Source organism: Dromiciops gliroides, chromosome 2, assembly GCF_019393635.1.
Source record: "Dromiciops gliroides isolate mDroGli1 chromosome 2, mDroGli1.pri, whole genome shotgun sequence".
In the NCBI taxonomy this organism is placed as follows: domain Eukaryota; kingdom Metazoa; phylum Chordata; class Mammalia; order Microbiotheria; family Microbiotheriidae; genus Dromiciops; species Dromiciops gliroides.
Genome location: NC_057862.1, coordinates 616,130,592 through 616,150,254, shown reverse-complemented (window position 1 = coordinate 616,150,254; position 19,663 = coordinate 616,130,592). Strand labels below are relative to the sequence as shown.

Here is a 19,663-nt window from a genome sequence, read left to right as displayed (position 1 = left end):
ATATGCGTTGCCTTCCCCATTAGTGTAAGCCTCTTGAGGGCAGACTTTTCCTTTTTCCCAATTATTGTCAGGGCTTAACACAATATTTGGCACATGATAAACTTGATAAATGCTTGCTGATTTAAAGTCTAGTAAGACATCATTTTTTAAAAATATGATTCCATTGTTTTCTAAACAGAACATCCAGAATGGGTCAAAGACACAAGCAGTTACTAGGGCAATGGTTTTCTGCTGAAGACATGGCACACCAAGCTGATTCATTTGCTCCTAAAATTATAAACTTAAACATAAATGTATAATTTCCTTTTGAGTGTGCGGGGGGTGAAACTTCTCATTTACATCAGATTCCTTCCCAGTTGTTGTTTCAGTTACCACCAGTGACTAAAGACCACAATTTGAAAGAGAAATCATATATCCAACAGGTTTCAGAGAACCCAGCAAAGGGGAGCTATTTGCTGGTAGACCTTGTTCCAGAGAGCTCCTCTGGAATGGGGTAAACTCTTAAAGTATAAGATAGTGCAAATAAAAACTACTAATAAATTAACTAAGGCCAGCATGATTCCATGGAATGCCTCAATAGGAAACCTAATCATTAAAAAAAAAATTCCCTATAATCTCTGAAAATATAGTTATGTAAGAGAAAGCTCTAATGGGTGGCATCCCAGTCATAAAGTATTACCCTTTAGAATAGATTTGGGGCCAAGCTGGAAAGAAAACTTTTCCAATTCTATTTAACAAAATTTTTCAGTGGAATAGAACTGAGAGGATCTTCATAGGTATGTATGAATAAATAAATTGCCACTGCAAAGAAGAAGAAAAAAAAAATCACACTTATATTTGCCTCTTCTATTCCCTGAGAGTTCATGAGTTCTGGAATCAGGCAACAGAGAATATCAGGGAGCATTCTTCCCCACCCCCAAAGAGAGCAGTATAATCAACTTGTTTCACAGAGAAATGAGAGGGGGGAAAAGAAGGGGGAGACAGGGAAGGTTAAGGGGAGGGAGAGAGAACGTTCATAGGATCAGTAAAAGATACTCAGGTGAACTTATTTTATGCTAGAAATATTTTCAGAAAATTTAATCAAAAAGGAAACAAAAACAGTAGATTTGTGAATTCCTTTATCTGAAAGGTTTTATAGCAAAGGTTATTTATAACACTGTCATCACACATTCAAAGGCTGTGGTCCACCTTCTTATAAAGGATTGAAAGTCCTGAATAATCTCACATCTGAATATTAGATTAAGTATAAGGTACAGCCAAGCTCTGCAGGGGTTAGGATTTCAACCTCTCAGAGAATGGTTACTATGCAGCAAATCAACTCTCCCAACTAATTTCCCACAGAAAAGAGTAAAATTATTCAAGATAAAAGAGCTGATGAACTCTACTTCACTTTGCTACAAATCTTTAAGCTGTGTGACACTGTCCCAAAGCAGATTTTGACATCGTGTGAAAGGACCACACATTTGCCTGGTGATCACTATCATTTTTTAAACATGTGGTCATAACTAGCCTTGGGAGGCTAGCCCATCTAGATTTACTTTGAGTGCATAGTAGTATAGAGAGTACTAGAAAACCAGGGTTCTGATCCCAACTCTGACACTTCAGATGTATGAGTCACAAATTCTGAGCCTGTTTCCTCATCTATAAAATGTAGGTATTTCTATTTACCAACCTCAAAGGGTTGTTTTAAGGCTCACAGAAGGTAAATCAGCGCAAAAACCTCTAAAGGGTTGATGGATGACGTGTAACTAGTTTAGTGGCAGAGCTGCAAATGCCACCCAGATTTCTTATTTCAGTCCAGGGCTCTTCTCTGAGATGGAGGGCCATCCATCAGTCCTGTCTCCTACCCACTGCCCTTTAATTTACCCATGTACCCAACAGACTCTTGGCCATTCACTCATTCATCAGGCTCTTTTATCCATCTAATAGTCGAATACTCTCATATAGTTTTCCTCAATTAGAGAGACCTCTCCTTGAGAGCAGGGAAAATCTCCCTTTATTCTTTATATGCCCAGTGCTTAATACAGTGTTTAGCACATAGTAAGTATTTAATAGGTACATTTTCATTCATTCACTCACTATAACCAGGCTTCCTTCTCTAGGAGAGAAAAAAATCACATTTCCTTTTGAGCCCTAGGACTAGGGACAAGTATTAGTTGCAAAGTAGTTAGATTATCTAAAATCCTTTCATTTGCAACCTAATTAAGGTGGGCCAGATATATTCCCTTAAACAGTCATAGTGACTCAGCAGGAGAAAAGGCAGTATACTGATAGTGAGGAAATTCCTGAATTCCTTAAACAAACCTCTGTGTAAATAAAGCCATTAAAAAAAATGTATGGATAGGAAACAAAGAACTTTGACAGTAAACTTATCTGATACAATAGTTTTGTTATGCTTTGTTTTCCTACCACTACTTACTTTAATAAGGGTCAAAGTCTTCCTAGTCAAAAGAAAAGATTTCTTTCGATGTCTTTTATAAAATCAAATTACTTTCAATTCAGTAATAGATTCTAAGTCACACAAGACCTGAAGTTGATAAAGCAGTTTACATTTACTTGATCCTCCTAACCCTTCTAACTTTACAGAAGAGGAATTCAAAGCTCAGACCAGGTATGTATCCCTGCCCATGCATTCAGGTATAATGTGGGGGAGGCAGGGCTTGAACCAAGGTCTCTCTGACTCCAAGTCATGAAATGCTAAAAGTGTGAACTACCTAAACACAAAAACAAACAAAAAACACTCCACTGATGTAGTCTGGGCTTCATTACCCTCTTTTTTAGAAACATGTGAAATGCAGTCTTCAATTTCAAAAGCTTTGCTATGACACAGCCAACTTTTTATTTTTCTATTCATAAACAATCCACAGCATCATTAAACATGGTGAGAAAAGAAAACATACAAACTTCAGGTGGATTCTTTTTGCTTGAAAATAGGTGAGCTGGTATCAATTTAATGTGGATAGAAATAAATACAATCCATAATAAAAACAAAATTCCAAGGGGGAAAAAAAGATACAAAATCAAAGTGTGTTTCAAAACTCTCAACATAGAACGTGACATCTGACTTTCTTTTTCACTTAAAGAACAAACCACGTGCCTTCACAAGTGTAGGTCACTATAGAATATCACCTTAACTTATTATCCCCAAAATGAAAACAAATGAACACCAAGAAAAACAAAACCCCACAATTACATCTAGACTGAAACATTTTTTTTTCTTCTTCTAACAGAGACAGACATGGAAGAATAATTGTATTCTTTCACAAATTTAGCTTCATTTCAAGGAATAGTACTTTAGGAGCTGTCATTTGGGCATTTCCTGCTCATGCTCATTTTAATATAAACAAACATGGTTTGTGTTGTGGAATATATATTTGAAGAGTTCCTTAAAAAAAGAATCACAAGTTTCATTTCATATATACATATATATATGTATATATGCACATACACAACCAATTTTTAATTATGTACTGAAAATAAATTACAGGAAATAACTTCAAAATGCAACGGAAAACAAAGTTTCACAACAAACATTCCCACTGAATTCCCATTGGGGGCAGGGGGGAGGAAGGGAAGTGATGGTGAAATGCGGTGCTCAAGGCAGGTAAATATCACAAATATATCAAAAACTTCAAATTGTTTATGCATTCACACATTTACATGAGCCACAAACATTCCTTTACATAAACCATACTTAGCCTACTACAGAACCAGATTTTGCCATAAACTACAAAACTTTAATACAAAATCGTATTTATATATTTATAATTCATATACATGCCCTATCTGTGATTTTAGAAAATAAAAGCTACACACTGTACAGACAATCCTAACTCATAGCTGTAGGCAACATTTTGGGATGGAATTTCTCCCCCAATACAATTAATGGCATATTTTATGTACACAAAGGCTAACCTGCAGAAGAGACAGCTCCATTTCCCAGTTATACATCTGCTTTTAGGGCAGGTCTATGGAATTGAAGAAGGCAAGACAAATGTACACTCCAAAATTGCTTCCTCAGTGACAAGGGTTACATCATGTCATTTCTGTGGAGATCTGATGATACATCTGATGATGATACATGCACTTTGTGTAACACTGGTACTGACGGCAGTAAAGCAATCTATATTTTTAATGTCGTGGCTCAACAGAGACATCCCTGGTGCCAGTTGTCACTACTATCTCAAACTGACTGATTCACAGCTACTCCAGAAATTAAAATCTCAATGGGACACTGTATGTTTACATTCTGTTAAAAGATTTCACTTTAATAGATTCTCAAAATATTTCCCTGATACATCCCTTTCAGACGACGACTTTTTCTAACAAGCCAGAGACTGCAGATTAAGAATTAAACATGGCACAAATGTGCGTGATAAAAGAATGCTCCTCTCTCAGTCTCCATGGCACTAATTTGTGTCTTGGAAGCAAGTGAAGAGAATGCTTAAAACCAACAACCAATTTTCACACTCTGTGGCAACAATTTGTGGAGCCAGTTATACTAAACTACTTCTATAGTGGATTGTAAACTTTGGTTTATTTTGAGTTCTCATTGTACAGCAAGCATGAAAAAGGACGGGACAGCAGAGTTGAAGAGGAGATGAACTGTCAGTCTGTCTTTAATCGGGCATGATGAGACACCTGGTCAGTCAGGCCTGCTTTGATAGAGTTTGTTACAGACTGCCTTATGTTTTCCTCCATCAATTTATCACCCAGGGGCTTCAATACCTGTGGTATGAGAAATGTGCAAAACAAAACAAAAAGCCATAAGGTAAAAAAAAAATTACATATAAAAATATTTTAAAATTCAATTCAAAGTAATGAGCAAAGTAACCCAAGAATATGGAAAAACTAAACTAAAAAGTTTCAAAAGAATAAGTAATACTGCTGGAAATAATGTATTTAGTCATTTTACAAAGAAAAATAGAAATTATTTTCTTCCTATACGGTATGTCACTGAATTCAAACCATTTTATAGTTCCTATGAGATGTATGTGCAATTCCATACCCTCTATGCAGCATCAATCTGGTATGTTTACAGCATTTTATGCAGACCGACCGGCCCAGACGGCCCTGCTTAGTGTCCTACATGTGTAAGTGTGAACACTTCATATACAGAAAAGTTAAAAATACTGTCTAATTTTTCTTCTTGTTATTGTTGGATGACAGTCTCTGTCGCTGTGCTGATGAAAGAGCACGATGAACCATTCGGCGTCTAATAACTTCAAACAGTTTGGAAAACACCTAAAACATGGAGTGATTGGTTAGGAAAATGACGTCAGATTGACTTGAAGTTGACAGAGTTTAAGACTAAGAAATTTGAGACTTGGTAGGTTTCTCACCTTCCTGGGACTCCTCTGAGGCAAAAGAAAAGAGAAAGGCAAAGAAATTTAGACAAAGTCAATGACAACACAGAGCTTCTGTCCTCTGAATAGTAATCAATTCAATTCAAACTAACATGAAAATAATTTTACATACTACAGACTGTTTTCACCTGGCTGACTTTGTTTTAGTGACCCTTAATATTCTAGAATTAATGCTGCACAGGAGGTAGGTTATTTTAAAGCAAGGATCCAGATAATTAAAATTTAGTCATAATCTAAAATAAAAAGCAACTAGGACAGGAGGGGGAGGCAGATTATAAACTCATTACAAAAACAATCAAGGAACAAACTGAAGGTTTTATCTTTCAACCAATCTTTTAGTAAAGATACCAAAGATGCTACGAAAAAAATTAGAGAATTTTAAAAATAAGGCAGGATTTAAGTCCATACATACATGAATTCTTTCAACTATGCATATATAATATTATTTCAAAAACTAAGTGAATAAGTCACCATTCTTCTGGATGTATTACAGTGGACAGAAGGAACATTTTTATGAGATAAACTGGAAAGGGAAAGAATTAAGATATAACTTTCCCCCCAAATGATTTACTTTTGAAAGAATGTTTAAAGCAGCAGAACCATGGAAACAACATGAATTACAGCTTCTCAATTGAATATCTCACTGGGCTACAGAAATGCAAACTGAAAGTAACACTATACTGTTCACAAGTGACAGCAGCTTTATCTTTTCATCTGATAGTGTTCAAATATTCCAAGGTGATTCTTTTTCATATCTGTGTACAACAACCAGCACTGAAATGCCAGGTTCAGACATAGTCACTCCAACTGAGTAACTGCTTAGTATTAGTGAAACTTGACTCTGACCATACCAATAACACCAAAAAGCAAAATCCAGAATACGAGTCCTCCTGGCTTCCGCTGTATTTGTCTTCCCATGTCATAGGTTAATAGGTTAACAGCTTCTCAGGTCCAATAAACAATGAATTCTAGGCTTTTTTCTTCATAGAATCTCGGTGGGTTAACTTTATCTTCCTGGTAAACATTTTTGTCACTTGACTGTAGTCCACTACTCAATATTCATTATGGAACACGGCAATGCATTGCTTCTTGCTCATATTGCTAAGTAGCACTTTTCAAAAATATAAGTTATGATTGTGAAACGTATTTCTTTCCTTTTTAAGTCTTCACTGATTATATTGCTATAGAGGACTTTTTCATATTCCAACAAAACTCGTCAAAAACTCCACAGTAAAAACTTCCATTCATTTAAACTGAACTCAATGTTTTTTTGGTGAATTGACTCTATCTCTATGAAATTAAGAAAAGGCATTAGGTATCTATACCAAAGATGTCAATTTTGGTATAGCCAAGCTTGTGTAATCATCATGATTTTGAAAAGAAATCTTTGAAACCGTACAACATATTGACATCTTGATTATAAATCCACTCAACAGAGAGCACATCAATACAATCACCAGTTCATGGGATTTAAAGGTGGAAGAAACCTTAGACATCATCTAGTTCAACCCCCTCATTGTACAGACAAGGAAACCAAGGCCCAGAGAGGATGAGATCTGATACAAGAGAGAGAAAAGCTATTCAAACAATGGAGAAGAAAACATCAAGATGGAGAGGGATAGATTAGTCAATAAAAAACTAAAAGATAGATACCAACCTGTTCCCATAGTGTTTCAGCAATTTGATCAATCATTGTTCCAATTTCTCTGAACTCCCCAGAGTATTTAACATATGCCCAAGTACAAAGGGAGGTCAGTGCTAAACCCATTATAAGGTTACACAAGATGGCTATCGAGTTCAGGCCGATGAAGCCAGTCAGTCCTGAGATTATGTACATAGCAAACATGACTGCAAACAGTGTGGCAGGGGTGCGAGCAGCATAGAAGATGTTTTTGCCATCATTGTGCTTTACAAAATTTGCATAGGTTTCATCGATCTCGGCTTCAAGCTGGTCTTGATAACGACGGCAGAACTCATCTCCACCCATTTTTTTCACAGAACAAAACTGTTTGACAGCCACCTCCTTGAAATCCAAGTGTTTTTTTTCTAAATCCGAAGGTGCAATGTAAGGCTTATCTCCACCACATACCTATTTAAATAAAATGGGAGGACAATGAGCTACCTTCCAGAAATAAGATTTTAAAAAACAATGCCTAACTTTAATTCTTACAATGCCAGACAGAACTTTGCAAGACCCATGATCTTAAGGCGAATGATGTGCTTCACCAAAAAGGTTTAAACCACATAGGCACACTAAGTCATTTCCCTTCCAAAGAGAAGTGTAAAAAGGTCATTGAAAACCCACCTAAAACATCTAGCTTTTACAATATCATCCTTATACAAATAGCAGAACTTAAGCATGGAAAGCAAATTACTTCATTATTCTGGGTCACTTTCACTCTGCCTTCTCCTACATGCATTTTCCCTGATAAAATATCATATCCTTTGGGGGCAGTGACAGTTTCATTTTTATCTTTGAATTCCCAGTGCCTGGAATGTAGCGGGAATTTAATAAAGACTGACTGACATACCTGAATGGAAGATACAATGAAAATTGCTAGGAAGATGCATGGGCGAAAGTATAACAAATACACTACCCAAAATATCTTCAAATTAGAGTTAATTTTAGAAATTATTTTGGGTCTTAAGCTTGCTTAGTATACCAGAGACTACTATTAAAGCATTCTAAATTACTTAACCAAAAAAAAAATCATCTATCTATATGGCTTATGAACTGCTACCAGAACTCTTTTCCTTCTTATAAGGTACAAAACCTTTGCCAAAACAATTTATTTCCAAGAATAAGGCTGGGGAAGGGGACAAGGATATGGCTGTCATGATAACAGCACACTGGGATGAAAACTCAGACAGACTCTGTATATAAAATAACTGACATATCATAAAGCAAAATTACCAAACTACTAACCTGCTCCATGTTTTTGCTATAGCTGTCCCTTGCTCCTGCTACTGCAGCAAGATTGTTAGCTTCAGCTGTTGCCTATAAAAAAAAAAATCCAAACACCTTCCATTACAGAAGAACATGTCTGATATCTAATGTGAATCTTCAAACATAAGCTACAAAAAATTATATAAAATCATTTTCCAAGAAGAGAAATAGTAAGAAGTCCAAAGATTCATCTGATCCAAAGATTGGCTCTACTTGGCTTTAAGTAAATATTACTTTTTTTTTTTTGGGGGGGGGGAGTGACTATATTCTTTCTTAATTACATTTTCCTTATATTAAAGTAAAAACATGGAATCATGTAGAAGAAAGGACAGAGCATCTGGGCCCAAATCCCAATTCTGTTACTTGCTAGCTGTACATTACTGAACAACCACCTTCTGGACCTCAAATTTCCTTGTGAAATGAGGAGGCCAGACTAGAAGACTAATTTTTTTTCCAGATCTAAATCTTATGATGCTAATATTTAAAATGCCCTGGGCATACACCAAATAATTATAGCTAAAAATTATCCAAAAATAAATTAGGTGGTCAGAATAGAATTAAAAAAGAAACATCTCCATTCAATGAATAATTAATATTTCTCCCTCACAGAGTCCAATTAAAAGTAAAAACAGTGTCACATAATCCATATAAAAGAAAAGATAGGCTCTAATCCATAAATATAAATTTCATATTTTGGAGAAAAATGTGCCTGCTATACTGTAAAATTGATAGCAGCAAATTCTAAAAGAATTCTTGTTAATCAAAATTTTCCTAACAGAATAATATAGCACATTCTTACTCTTATAAAATAAGTCCCAAATTATCACATTTTCAGAAAACAAATTTCATTCCAAAAGATAAAATTATTGACAAATGAAAGGGACTGAAATAAAATATTTTTTTTTGCCTCAAGAAAAAAAAAGTTTAGTTCAGGTAGCTCTATTAAGCCATTGTCATTAAGTAACAAATGAAAAGGCTTGATAACTCAGGTACCTAAAGGAAAGGTGTTTCTTTCCCTCTACTCCTCCCCCTCCATAACATGAGATATAGTTTCTAGTACAGCACTTTCTTTACCTATCTGTATCAATAAGGAGTCAACAACTCAGCCTTTCTAACTTAATTATTCTAATCTATGCCAAGACAAATCAGCTGCTCAAAACACTTGTCAAATTCCCTAATCCAAGGCATGGACTTTAAATTATCTTCAAAAGTGTAGTCACATATTTTAAAAATCACATAAAGTCTGTTCACACCCTCAGTATAACTTTCCATGTTAATGAGCCCATTTTCCCCTCAAACATACAAATAAGATAAAGTACCTGAAGCATAGATTTAGGATGCGGAAGCTCCTCACCTTGATAGATTTTAATATAAGCCTAAAAATAAACAAATCTTCATTAATGGGTTATTCTTAAAATCTGGAGCAAAAATACCAAAACAAAATATAAAAGAAGAGGAAGGGTGTTCATACCACCAAGTAAAACATATTAAGTGTCACAAAGAGAAATCATATGCTGGTTCACTACACTACCAAATTGCCCACCTCTTAAAAAGTTATTAAATAAAAGGTAAATTAAACCTAAAAGATTATAGGATTTTTTTGAACGGAAACATTTCTGTGTGTCTTAAATTAAATATGCTTTATTTAGAACCTGGAAAACAACATACAGAATAACTACAATAACATGAGAAAAAAAAACTAATATAAAGTCTTCGAAATGGAAGGCTTTGAAATTATAATGGCACCAAAGAAGAGATGGTACCTCCCTCTACTTTTTTGCAGAAGAAGAGACTAAGGGTGCTGAAAACCACATATGGCAGCTTTTTCAATATGTTCGTTTTATTGAACTTTCAAATTTGTTTATTAAAAGAGATAGCTCTCAGACATGGAATAGGGGAAGAAAAGGAAATAGAGGTGATATAAAACAAAAGATATCAATAAATTTAAAAAAATTATATCTGCTTTCAACTATAGGTTACTCATATCCCCATAATTCTATGCAGAATATAGTCAATGCAAAAGTTTTAAAATTCAAGGTTATATGGATGGCCAGCATCTTTCATCATATTCTATCTCAAGCAAAGTCAACCTCCAATTTTTGGCTAGAAAGAAAGGATCAGGCTTGGGGCACTCCTCCCTCCTTCCACACACACACACACACACACACACACACACACACACACACACACACACACTCCATATAGATGACTATCAAAGCTATCTTCATATACATAGTTATTCAGAAATATGAATTTTAAAATCAAATCACCTAAACCAAGAGTTTTCAGAAAAAGATTTGGGGCTAGATCTGAAAATTACAAACCTCCTACCTCCACTCCAAATTTAAACTGATTGATGCAAGACTTAATTTCCACTATATTATTTATTCTAACTCATTCTCAGCAACAGTAATCTTTACACTATGATAGGAAAGAATAACTGAAGAGGAGTAGAGTGTGCTTAAAGTGTTACCCATAAAGGAACTTAGCACTATTTACACTTCAACTGCTCTTGGCCAACAGTCACAACTCCAAAAGAGATTTTGCTGATCACCAGGTGATAAGGAATTAGTAATTCTCAATTGTAACAGGTTTCATAAATGCTAGTTACAGTATCATGAATGTCATTGTTCTTGTTATCTCCCACACCCACCAACTCCATTTCAAACCTTAGGTAAAAAGGCAGGAAAATTATGAAAGTAAAATCTTGCAGGAAATGAAGCCAATTCATCACAATCACAAGTTCTATTTATCAAAAGGAAAGGAGAATAGACTTTAAAATTTCTTTGTCATTGCTTTAAGAACAGGTTCTCTCAACACATCTACATGTAATAATGTCATACCCCATGAGCTAGCTATCACTTCTAATTTAGGAAATTATATTTTAGTGGGTTTAAATATAACAGAGTTTGCCTACCTTAAAGTATTCTACAAGATCTCTACAAGTCACTTTGGATCCACTTATCTCTTTTTCTACCAAATTTTCAGGGGCAAGCAGTAATGGAACCAGATTGCGAAGCTCTTTTTTAAAGTCTTCATCAATATCTAGTAGAGATGGAATTAGTCAACACTAAATTAGTCACAAAAGAAATAGAGATTCAGTCCCCAGTGGTATAAAACTACAATAGGTTTCTATTATGGAAAAGCACTCCAGAAACCATCCCTCGTTTACAAAGCTTCATTTCTTTTTTAGATCACATAATTAAAAAAATTGACATCTCTTTTACTGAGCTAATTACACATATAATTGATACAGCTAGTTACAGCAGGTACCTGACCCAAAGTTATAAACAGTTTTCCTATACTCTTGCTGAAAATGATGTCTTAATACAATATAAGCTCATAGAAAACAGGAACTGTTTTGTGTATGAAGCCCTGGTCTCTAGTATCATGCTTGGCAAACAGTAGGGGTTCAATAAATGAGCGCTGAATGAATGGAATAATAATAAACTATGAGCCAAAAGTCTCATTTCAGTCAGTGGCTCACAGGATAAGAAATTGTTGGTTTTTATTTTATTTTAATGTTTGTTTTGTTTTTTTCCTCAGTTCTTCTGGGTGAGTTTCTTTAATCCTCAACCCTTCTCCATTTATTTCCACAAACTTACATAAAAAGGAACTGCACTATCTTCTCAAACAAAAAGGGAAGATCCAAATCTACATCTGTTAGTACATTAGAGTTTTTTACAATGCTGCTATATATGTCTTGGACATAAGTGTACAAAGTCTTCAAGACCAACCTTTCAAAATTTTGCCATGAGCAAAAACGTAACAAAAGTTATTGCCTAGAGAGTTGCAACAAAATTCAATTTTAAAAACCTTGAAACAAGAAGCATGGTAACCACTTTTTCTTTTCTTTTTTTTTTTTTGGTGAGGCAATTGGGGTTAAGTGACTTGCTCAGGGTCACACAGCTAGTAAGTGTTAAGTGTCTGAGGCCGGATTTGAACTCAAGTCCTTCTGAATTCAGGGCCGGTGCTCTATCCAGAAAAATGAGCAGCAAAGCATTTATATCCCATATATCCCAGTGACCTCATAAATCCAAACTCCCATGCAAAACAAAACTAGTACTTGCTTTAATAAGTGGTACTGACCAGTATTTTCACATGAATGAGAATGAGAAATTCCTACCAGTCAATCTCCCATCAAAACTTGGATTGGTTGCAACTTTAAGACCAGGATGTGGCAACAGGAAACAACCAAGGTTAGAGAAACAATTGTGAATATGCTTCCTGACATTCTGCAGTTCTTCATGCTGGTTTTGCTTTACCTGTAATAAAGTAAGAAAAAAAAGATAAAAATATATAAACTTCAGGGAAATTATTTTTTAAAAAAAAACAAACATAATTAAATGCCACCAAAGAACACTGGGGAAATACAAGAAAATCAGCAAAGGCACTTTTCAGACTCCACTCAATATAGTCATTCCTTTTTTTAAAAGTAGGTGTTTCATAAGCATGAGTACCAAAATTCACGGGGTGAAAAAGAAGGAAGAAAAGAATGCTCGATGAGGGTCAATTCTAGAGTGGCAACTTACTACTTGGGTGACGTAAGTAAATTAACACTTGCACATTGATAAAAGGAGAGCTTTGGACTAACCTCTCGGGTCCCTTTTAATTCTAAGTCTATAATTCTATAACAAGTTCTATCCAGACCCCCTGTGACTTGGGGTTCCCCAGAAAGCACACCAACTGGGAAAAAATCTCCAGGCCTTTCTCCTACACTGGCCAGTTTTCCCCAACTACAAAAGCGAAGGCTACAGGTCTTTCCTGCTCCCAAGCTCTGCAAGCTAGGAGTTCATGTCCCCTCAACACTGGCTGTTTTACCACATGTGGAGACTCAACACTGTCTACTGGAGAAGCATCATGGCAGTGCCTCTGACCCTCAGAGATGCCATCCAGCAGGCGTACTGCCTCTTACCACTTCTTGCTTGAGCTCTCAGATGTTACCCTCCCTCCCACCCCCAAAGAGGCTGACATCTCCTCCTCTTCCTCTTCCAGTCCTACTCTTTCCTCTATAATTCTGGCACTAAGTTCCCTACATCTCTCTCAAGTGGGAGGTCTGAAGGTATCTTAGGAGTGTCTCAAGGTAGATTGGGTTGCAGAGACATTTGTTTTAATTTAATTTTATATTTTAATGTGTACTGAGGGGGTCTGTACATTGTGTAGGAAAAAAAGCATCACACAAAGAATCAAAGAGATCTGACCTCTAGTTCATAGAATCAAAGAATTAGAGATTTGGAAAGGACGTATCTAGTCAAACTCATACATAGCTTCTGTCCAAAGACTTCAAAGAGGGAGAACCCATTTCTGTAGGCAGTTACATGATAACCTTCGGATACTTGAAGATAGCTGTCACCTCCCCCTTTGTCTTCTCCATTTCCAGCTAAACAAGTTCAGTTCTCGAATCAATTTTCATATAAGAAGGACTGAAGGTTGAAATTCTATGTTTTGGCAAACTAGAATTCTGGTCTCCTGACTTCTGGTGCAACACTATTTTGTTAGTTGCAAGAGAAAAACTAATACAGTGGACAATTAAAAATAGATAGCTCTTACCACAAAATAGTTAAGTAGAGAAACATTATCAAATACTATTCTCTGCTATGGATAAGGACCTCTCAATTAGTCCTCAGTTTCTTTGTGTGTAAAATAAGAGGACTGTTCAGATTCTCTCTGAAGTCCCCTTCTAGCTTTTAGATTAAATGACTGGAAAATAAATGGTTTTCCTGGTGAAATACCAGTGTGTTCCTTTCTGTTGGTTTTTTTCCCCTTTGGCGGGGCAATGAGGGTTAAGTGACTTGCCCAGGGTCATACAGCTGGTAAGTGTCAAGCGTCTGAGGCCATATTTAAACTCAGGTCCTCCAGAATCCAGGGCTGGTGCTTTATCCACTGTGCCACCTGGCTGCTCCCCCTTCTCTATTTTTAAAAATAAAATCGCAGTTATTTTTTAAAATGGATTTTTATCCGTTTTAAAGGGGGTGATGGGGATGTAGCAAAACCAATTAACACATCAAAAAGATTAGATGCAACTTTACAAAGCAACAGACCCCAACCTCTTCAAGGGATAAGGGATGGGCATTTTCTCCTGTCTCTTCTCCAGGGCCAAATATAGTCTATAATTTTGCAGCTTTCAGTTCTGATTGTTTTGTGGTGGTTGTTCTTTCCATTTATATTGTATAGCATCATGCATTATTGTGTTCCAGCTTCTGGTCACTTCATCCTGGATCTGTTCATGTCAGTCTTTCCAGGCTTCTTTGTATTCATTACATTCATAATTATTTACAGTACAGTAACAGTCCATTACATCCATGTAGCAAGATTTGTTTAGCTATTACCTAATCAATGGGTATCTACTTTGTTTTCAATTTTTGTTACCACAAAGCCCTTCTACACAGTGGTCAATGACCTCCTGAGGATATATGCCTATTAGTAAAATCTTTGGGTCAGAGGCTAAGGACATTTGAGTCATAATTCCAAACTGTTTTCCAGAATGGTTCTATCAATCTACAACTATACCTATAATACTTTGGAATGTTGCTCATCTCTATCACCTGCACACAATTATTCCAACCTTCTGTCACCTTTGACAATTTGCTGGGTGTGAGAGGAGAGAAACATATCATGGCTATTTTGATTTGCATTTCTCTTATTATCAAGGGTGGCATACACTTTCATAAAGTGGTTAATAGTTGGTGATGCTTCTTTTGAGAATTGTGTGTTCATGTCCTTCAATTACCTATCTGCTGGAATATGTCTTTCTGTCTTGGGGGCACAGCATGTTCCAAAAGTTTTAATGCTATTTTAAGTTTTAGTAGCTTAAATTGAAGCTTTTAATTAAGAGTTTTGATCACTTAAAACTGCACTAAGACTTTGGAAACATTCTGTGTTTCTATTAGTTGTCTAATATCAGATTTGATATTTGATACAAAGATTTTTCCCTAGTTAAGTGCTTCCCTTCTTATCCTGCATATATTAATTTTGTTTGTATTTTTCAATTTCATGTAATTAAAATTTAACCTCATCCCTTGTTTGAGTAGGAATTCATCCCTTACCCATAGCAGAGAATGGTATACAACCTGTTTCTCTTCTAATTATTTTGTGGTAAGAGCTATCCCTTTTTAATTTATTATGGAATATGGTACTAGATGATTTTAAGCCTTATTTCTGCCAGACTGTTTTCCAGTTTTCCCAGCAGTTTTTATCAAATAGGGAGTGCTTTCCTGAGTAATTTATGTTTTGGGGTATATCAGAAACTGAGTTAATGAGTTCCATTATTTCTGCTTCTCCCTAGTCTATTCTATTAATATACTTTTAAAATTTTTTAACTAGTTCCAAATGGTTCTGAATGCTACCTTATAAATACAGTCAAAGGTCTGGAATGCTATTTCTCCTTCATGCCTATCGTTATTTTCCTTGATATTCTAAATCCTTTGTTCCTCTCAATGAATTTTATTGCTTTATGTAGGTCTAGCAAATGTCCTTTGGGTAGTCTGATTGGCATAGAATTAAATCCACAAATTAACTTTTGTAGGAATGAATGTCATTTTAATGTTATTGGTAGAGCTCAGTCATGAGCACTGAATATTTATTTATTCCCCTGGCTATTTAAGTTGTTCTTTCTTCCTATAAGAACCATTTGGTCATTTAATCTATATAATATTGAGCATGCTTTGGTAAAATGACTTCCAAGTATCTTATGCATTTTGTAGTTATTTGGAATAGAACTACCCTTTTTCTAAGTGCCAATGAAATTTGTTACCATGATTATCTTAGATTGTTTCTGGCCAAAACTCACCAATTACTAAATACTACTTAGTGGGTTATTCACACTATTTATATGTTCATTCTTCATTCTCTAACTTTGGCTTTACCTGTAATCTTTTTTCAAGGAACTGTCTTCCTCCTTCCAAGCCATATGAATGCTCATACGGATAACTCCAATCTCGAATCAAGAACATTAATGTCTACACACAAACAAACAAAAATGTGATCATCTTACAAGCACACAAAGACAATTGTATTTACTGCTATCACCATCCAAGTTTCACCTAATCCTCTAAACAATCTTTACCACAAACAATGGTATAGTCTCTACTTCTGACTCTCTTGTTCATTCTTCTCTCCATATCTCACACACACACACACACACACACACACACACACACACACACACACACACACAGAGGTATGTGCATGTGTAGGCGTATATACACATATAAATATACACATATACGTATACTTGCATACATACATATGTGTGTATAAATAATCCAGTAATACCAGTCTCCCACTCTCATCATGCATAGCCATTATCTAACTAAAAGTTTAAATGTTATCAAAAAGGGTAAACTGGGCCTTACCACCATCTAAAAGTATATTAGCAATTTAATTTTTTAAAAACACAATGGGATTAAACACATAATTTTATCATAATAAAGTATATTAGCCAAGTTCTCATTCCAGAAGAATAAGATAAACTAACTGTATTAAGTCTGTGCTGAGTAAAACTACTGACTTTTGGAGCTGAAAGCTATTTTGGAAGATTATTTAATCCAACTTATTCATTTTGCAGATGAGAAATTAGAGAGGTTATGCAATCAGTACACAGAATAACTGGGAATAGGGCTTGACAAAACTCAAGTCCAATATACTTTTACCTCACATAGTATTAATAGAGGCCAAAATAACATATTTGATATAAGGTCAATTCAAGAACATTATCTCTACCCATACACACGAGACCATAACCTTAACCCCAGCCAGTTGTTTCCAAAATGTAGTCAGCACAAACCCAATAAAATATATATCAACAGGATCATTATCATCATCAAAAATTTAAAACATCAACAAACAAAATGTGGTGAAACATAAAAAAGAATCTTATTGTCTACAAACTGTCTCTGAGCCAAGAATAAAATTAAACTGGCAAGTCAATTGGCTGAATCTTTTCCCTTTTCTAAAAAAAGATAGACTAGATGATCTCCATAATATTCTATGATTTCAAAATACTCAGATGCTATTACATACAGAACATATGACAACATAACCATAGCTGAAATTATAGCATTCGTATTCCTTTCATTACTAAGGGCTCTTCCAGAGGAAACAAAATAAATTAAACATACTTAAATCTAATTTGAGCTTCACAAATCCTAGAATCCTGCTACAAGAATAAGTATTAACATTAACCAAAGCAAAAAGTAACAAAACTGACCCAAACCAAAAAGCTACAATCTATTATAGCCACCTAAGTTTTACATGAGAAATGAGTTCAGACTTGAAATAAGTCAGTAAGGGTCAAATGAGGAGAGGAGGCAGTAATATAAAAGTGAAACAGAGTCATAACCCTATGTGAAAATCCTATCAATTATATAGAAGGAAAAGTAGCAGAACCTTTGGAAAACTTGAAAAAATTATTGAGAAGAAACAGCTCAGATTCACTCCTTCTTTATCTACCTTCCTGGCAGTCTTATAATCAACCCAACAAGGCCTGGGTAAGTGATAATTGACAAAGATTCAACTATCAGTTCTATAGGATATACTTAATAAAATCTACTGTTTCTTCAGAAGATAGAAGCTAACTTGAAAACTATTTATACTGAGGCAGAATAACTTTTAAAAATTTACCTGAAATGGTTTCTGGTAGATTTCTTCCATTGCAAGTCTTCCGTACTCTGTAAACAACTATTAAATCAGGCTATTAAAATTAATGACACAGGAGGAGGTATGATGCGATACTGATTAAATGGTATTTTTTAAAAATCAGGAATAAAATATAGCTCAAACAGAACTTTAAGAGAAATCAAACATGAAGTTTTCCTAACAGCGTTTAAATAACAAAGGTTATCCTCCTGATAAGGAACTAACAAACTGATTTATACCTTCACAATACTCAATATTGTTACAGTTAGACTGGGGAGGTTGAGGGTTAAGATTTTCCAAGTAGATATGAAGATAAGATATTCTAGCAAAAACCATTTAACATGAATTTCCTAATAGACATACTTGTAAATGCTGAAGATCATCTTCTTGAATATTCTGAGATAAATTGTATACCTGTTAAGAAAAATAATCAGTGTTTATACAGTATTATAAGATTTACAAAGGGTATAGTTTATCATTTTGAAAGCAGTAACAACTATAATTTTTATACTACAGCATAAATGAAGCTTTCATCTACTGTTATGACCAACAAAATAAAGATATCAAAGGTCTTTTCTATAATAATCTTTGTTTTCTTATTTTTAAAGTCAAATATTACTGTGATACAAACTAAAAAAATTCAAAGCAATTCCTAGTCGTATCAGCAGGAGTTCTGCTTTTGTCCCTCCTATCAGCTGAGCTCATCAATCTGGATTAGTTATAACATACTCTGTTTCCCTGATGATTAAGAATCTCATTCCTGACCCTTTAGCAGCCAGATGCAGTAGCTCATGTGCTTGTATCCTTCCCACAATGTTTTGAAAAGCCTTCTGTTCCCAGAGCAGCTGGAGGACATTACAATGTGGGAAGGGCTAAGCTCCCAGGTGGTCATTTATCCATTTTCCTTAAGTATGTGAAAGAGCATGTTGTTACAACAGTATCTACACTGGCACTAATTAACCCAGTAGGAAATCAAAGGTTTTATGGTGTTATAGATGGAAATGACCTTAAAAAGAAGCTATATCACTTCCTCACCCAAAGTGCCACTGGGCCTATCTGCCTTCTAGCTGTTTCCCATAAGAATGTGACCTCCTTGAGGGCAGAAACTCTTTCCCTTTTCTATTTGTATTCCCAGCACTTTCCATATTTTAAGAGCTTAATAAATGCTTCTTCATTTATTCTGAGGGAATCTTAATGAGGGTAAAGAAGATATAGTTTCATAAAATCTAGTATAACCATAAGTAATTGGAAGTTTCAAAAAAGAACATATCCCCGCAGATAGGATGCATCATGGATGTATCAGGTGACTGTATGGTTACCCAGAGCTGGATGGAAAGACCGAAAGAGAGCACAGCAGAAATGAGTCCAAATGGAAGTCAGCAGCTCTAAGACCTACCAACAGGTAGGCATGCACAGTATTTCTACCATGAACAGCCTCACATTTATAAAATAGTTGAAGATTTACAAAGTGCTTTCCCCAAAAAGACCCTGTAAAGTAGGTACTATTATTCCTACATGTAATAAATGTTTGTAGAATTTAATTATAATTTGAGAGGGGGACGTCAGTCATTCAAAAAGCATTTACTTATTAAGCATTTACTATATGCCAGGCCCTAGATTAAGCACTGGGGAAACAAAAAAGGCAAAAAATCTTAGAGTAAAATGCTCTAGCAGTTGTGGGATGGGGGAAAGCTTCCTGTACAAGCTATCTTTA

The 19,663-nt window shown here is 35.2% G+C and overlaps 1 protein-coding gene across 6 annotated transcripts in view; it reads right to left on the bottom strand.

The window, feature by feature from the left end:
- Nucleotides 1-2,815: 2,815 nt before the first annotated feature.
- Nucleotides 2,816-19,663, bottom strand: part of ATL2 (atlastin GTPase 2) — a 76,003-nt gene continuing 59,155 nt past the window's right edge. For 3 of the 6 annotated variants that reach the window (XM_043984219.1, XM_043984214.1, XM_043984218.1), the window contains exons 5-14: nucleotides 18,313-18,363; nucleotides 17,935-17,991; nucleotides 16,179-16,271; nucleotides 12,440-12,578; nucleotides 11,231-11,358; nucleotides 9,633-9,689; nucleotides 8,293-8,364; nucleotides 7,024-7,455; nucleotides 5,343-5,357; nucleotides 2,816-4,728 (exon numbers count right to left, since the gene is read on the bottom strand). In XM_043984219.1, coding sequence (XP_043840154.1) covers nucleotides 4,609-4,728; nucleotides 5,343-5,357; nucleotides 7,024-7,455; nucleotides 8,293-8,364; nucleotides 9,633-9,689; nucleotides 11,231-11,358; nucleotides 12,440-12,578; nucleotides 16,179-16,271; nucleotides 17,935-17,991; nucleotides 18,313-18,363 — 1,164 coding nt within the window. In that variant the 3' untranslated portion in view covers nucleotides 2,816-4,608. The other 3 variants (XR_006354812.1, XM_043984215.1, XM_043984217.1) reach the window with 3 other exon arrangements.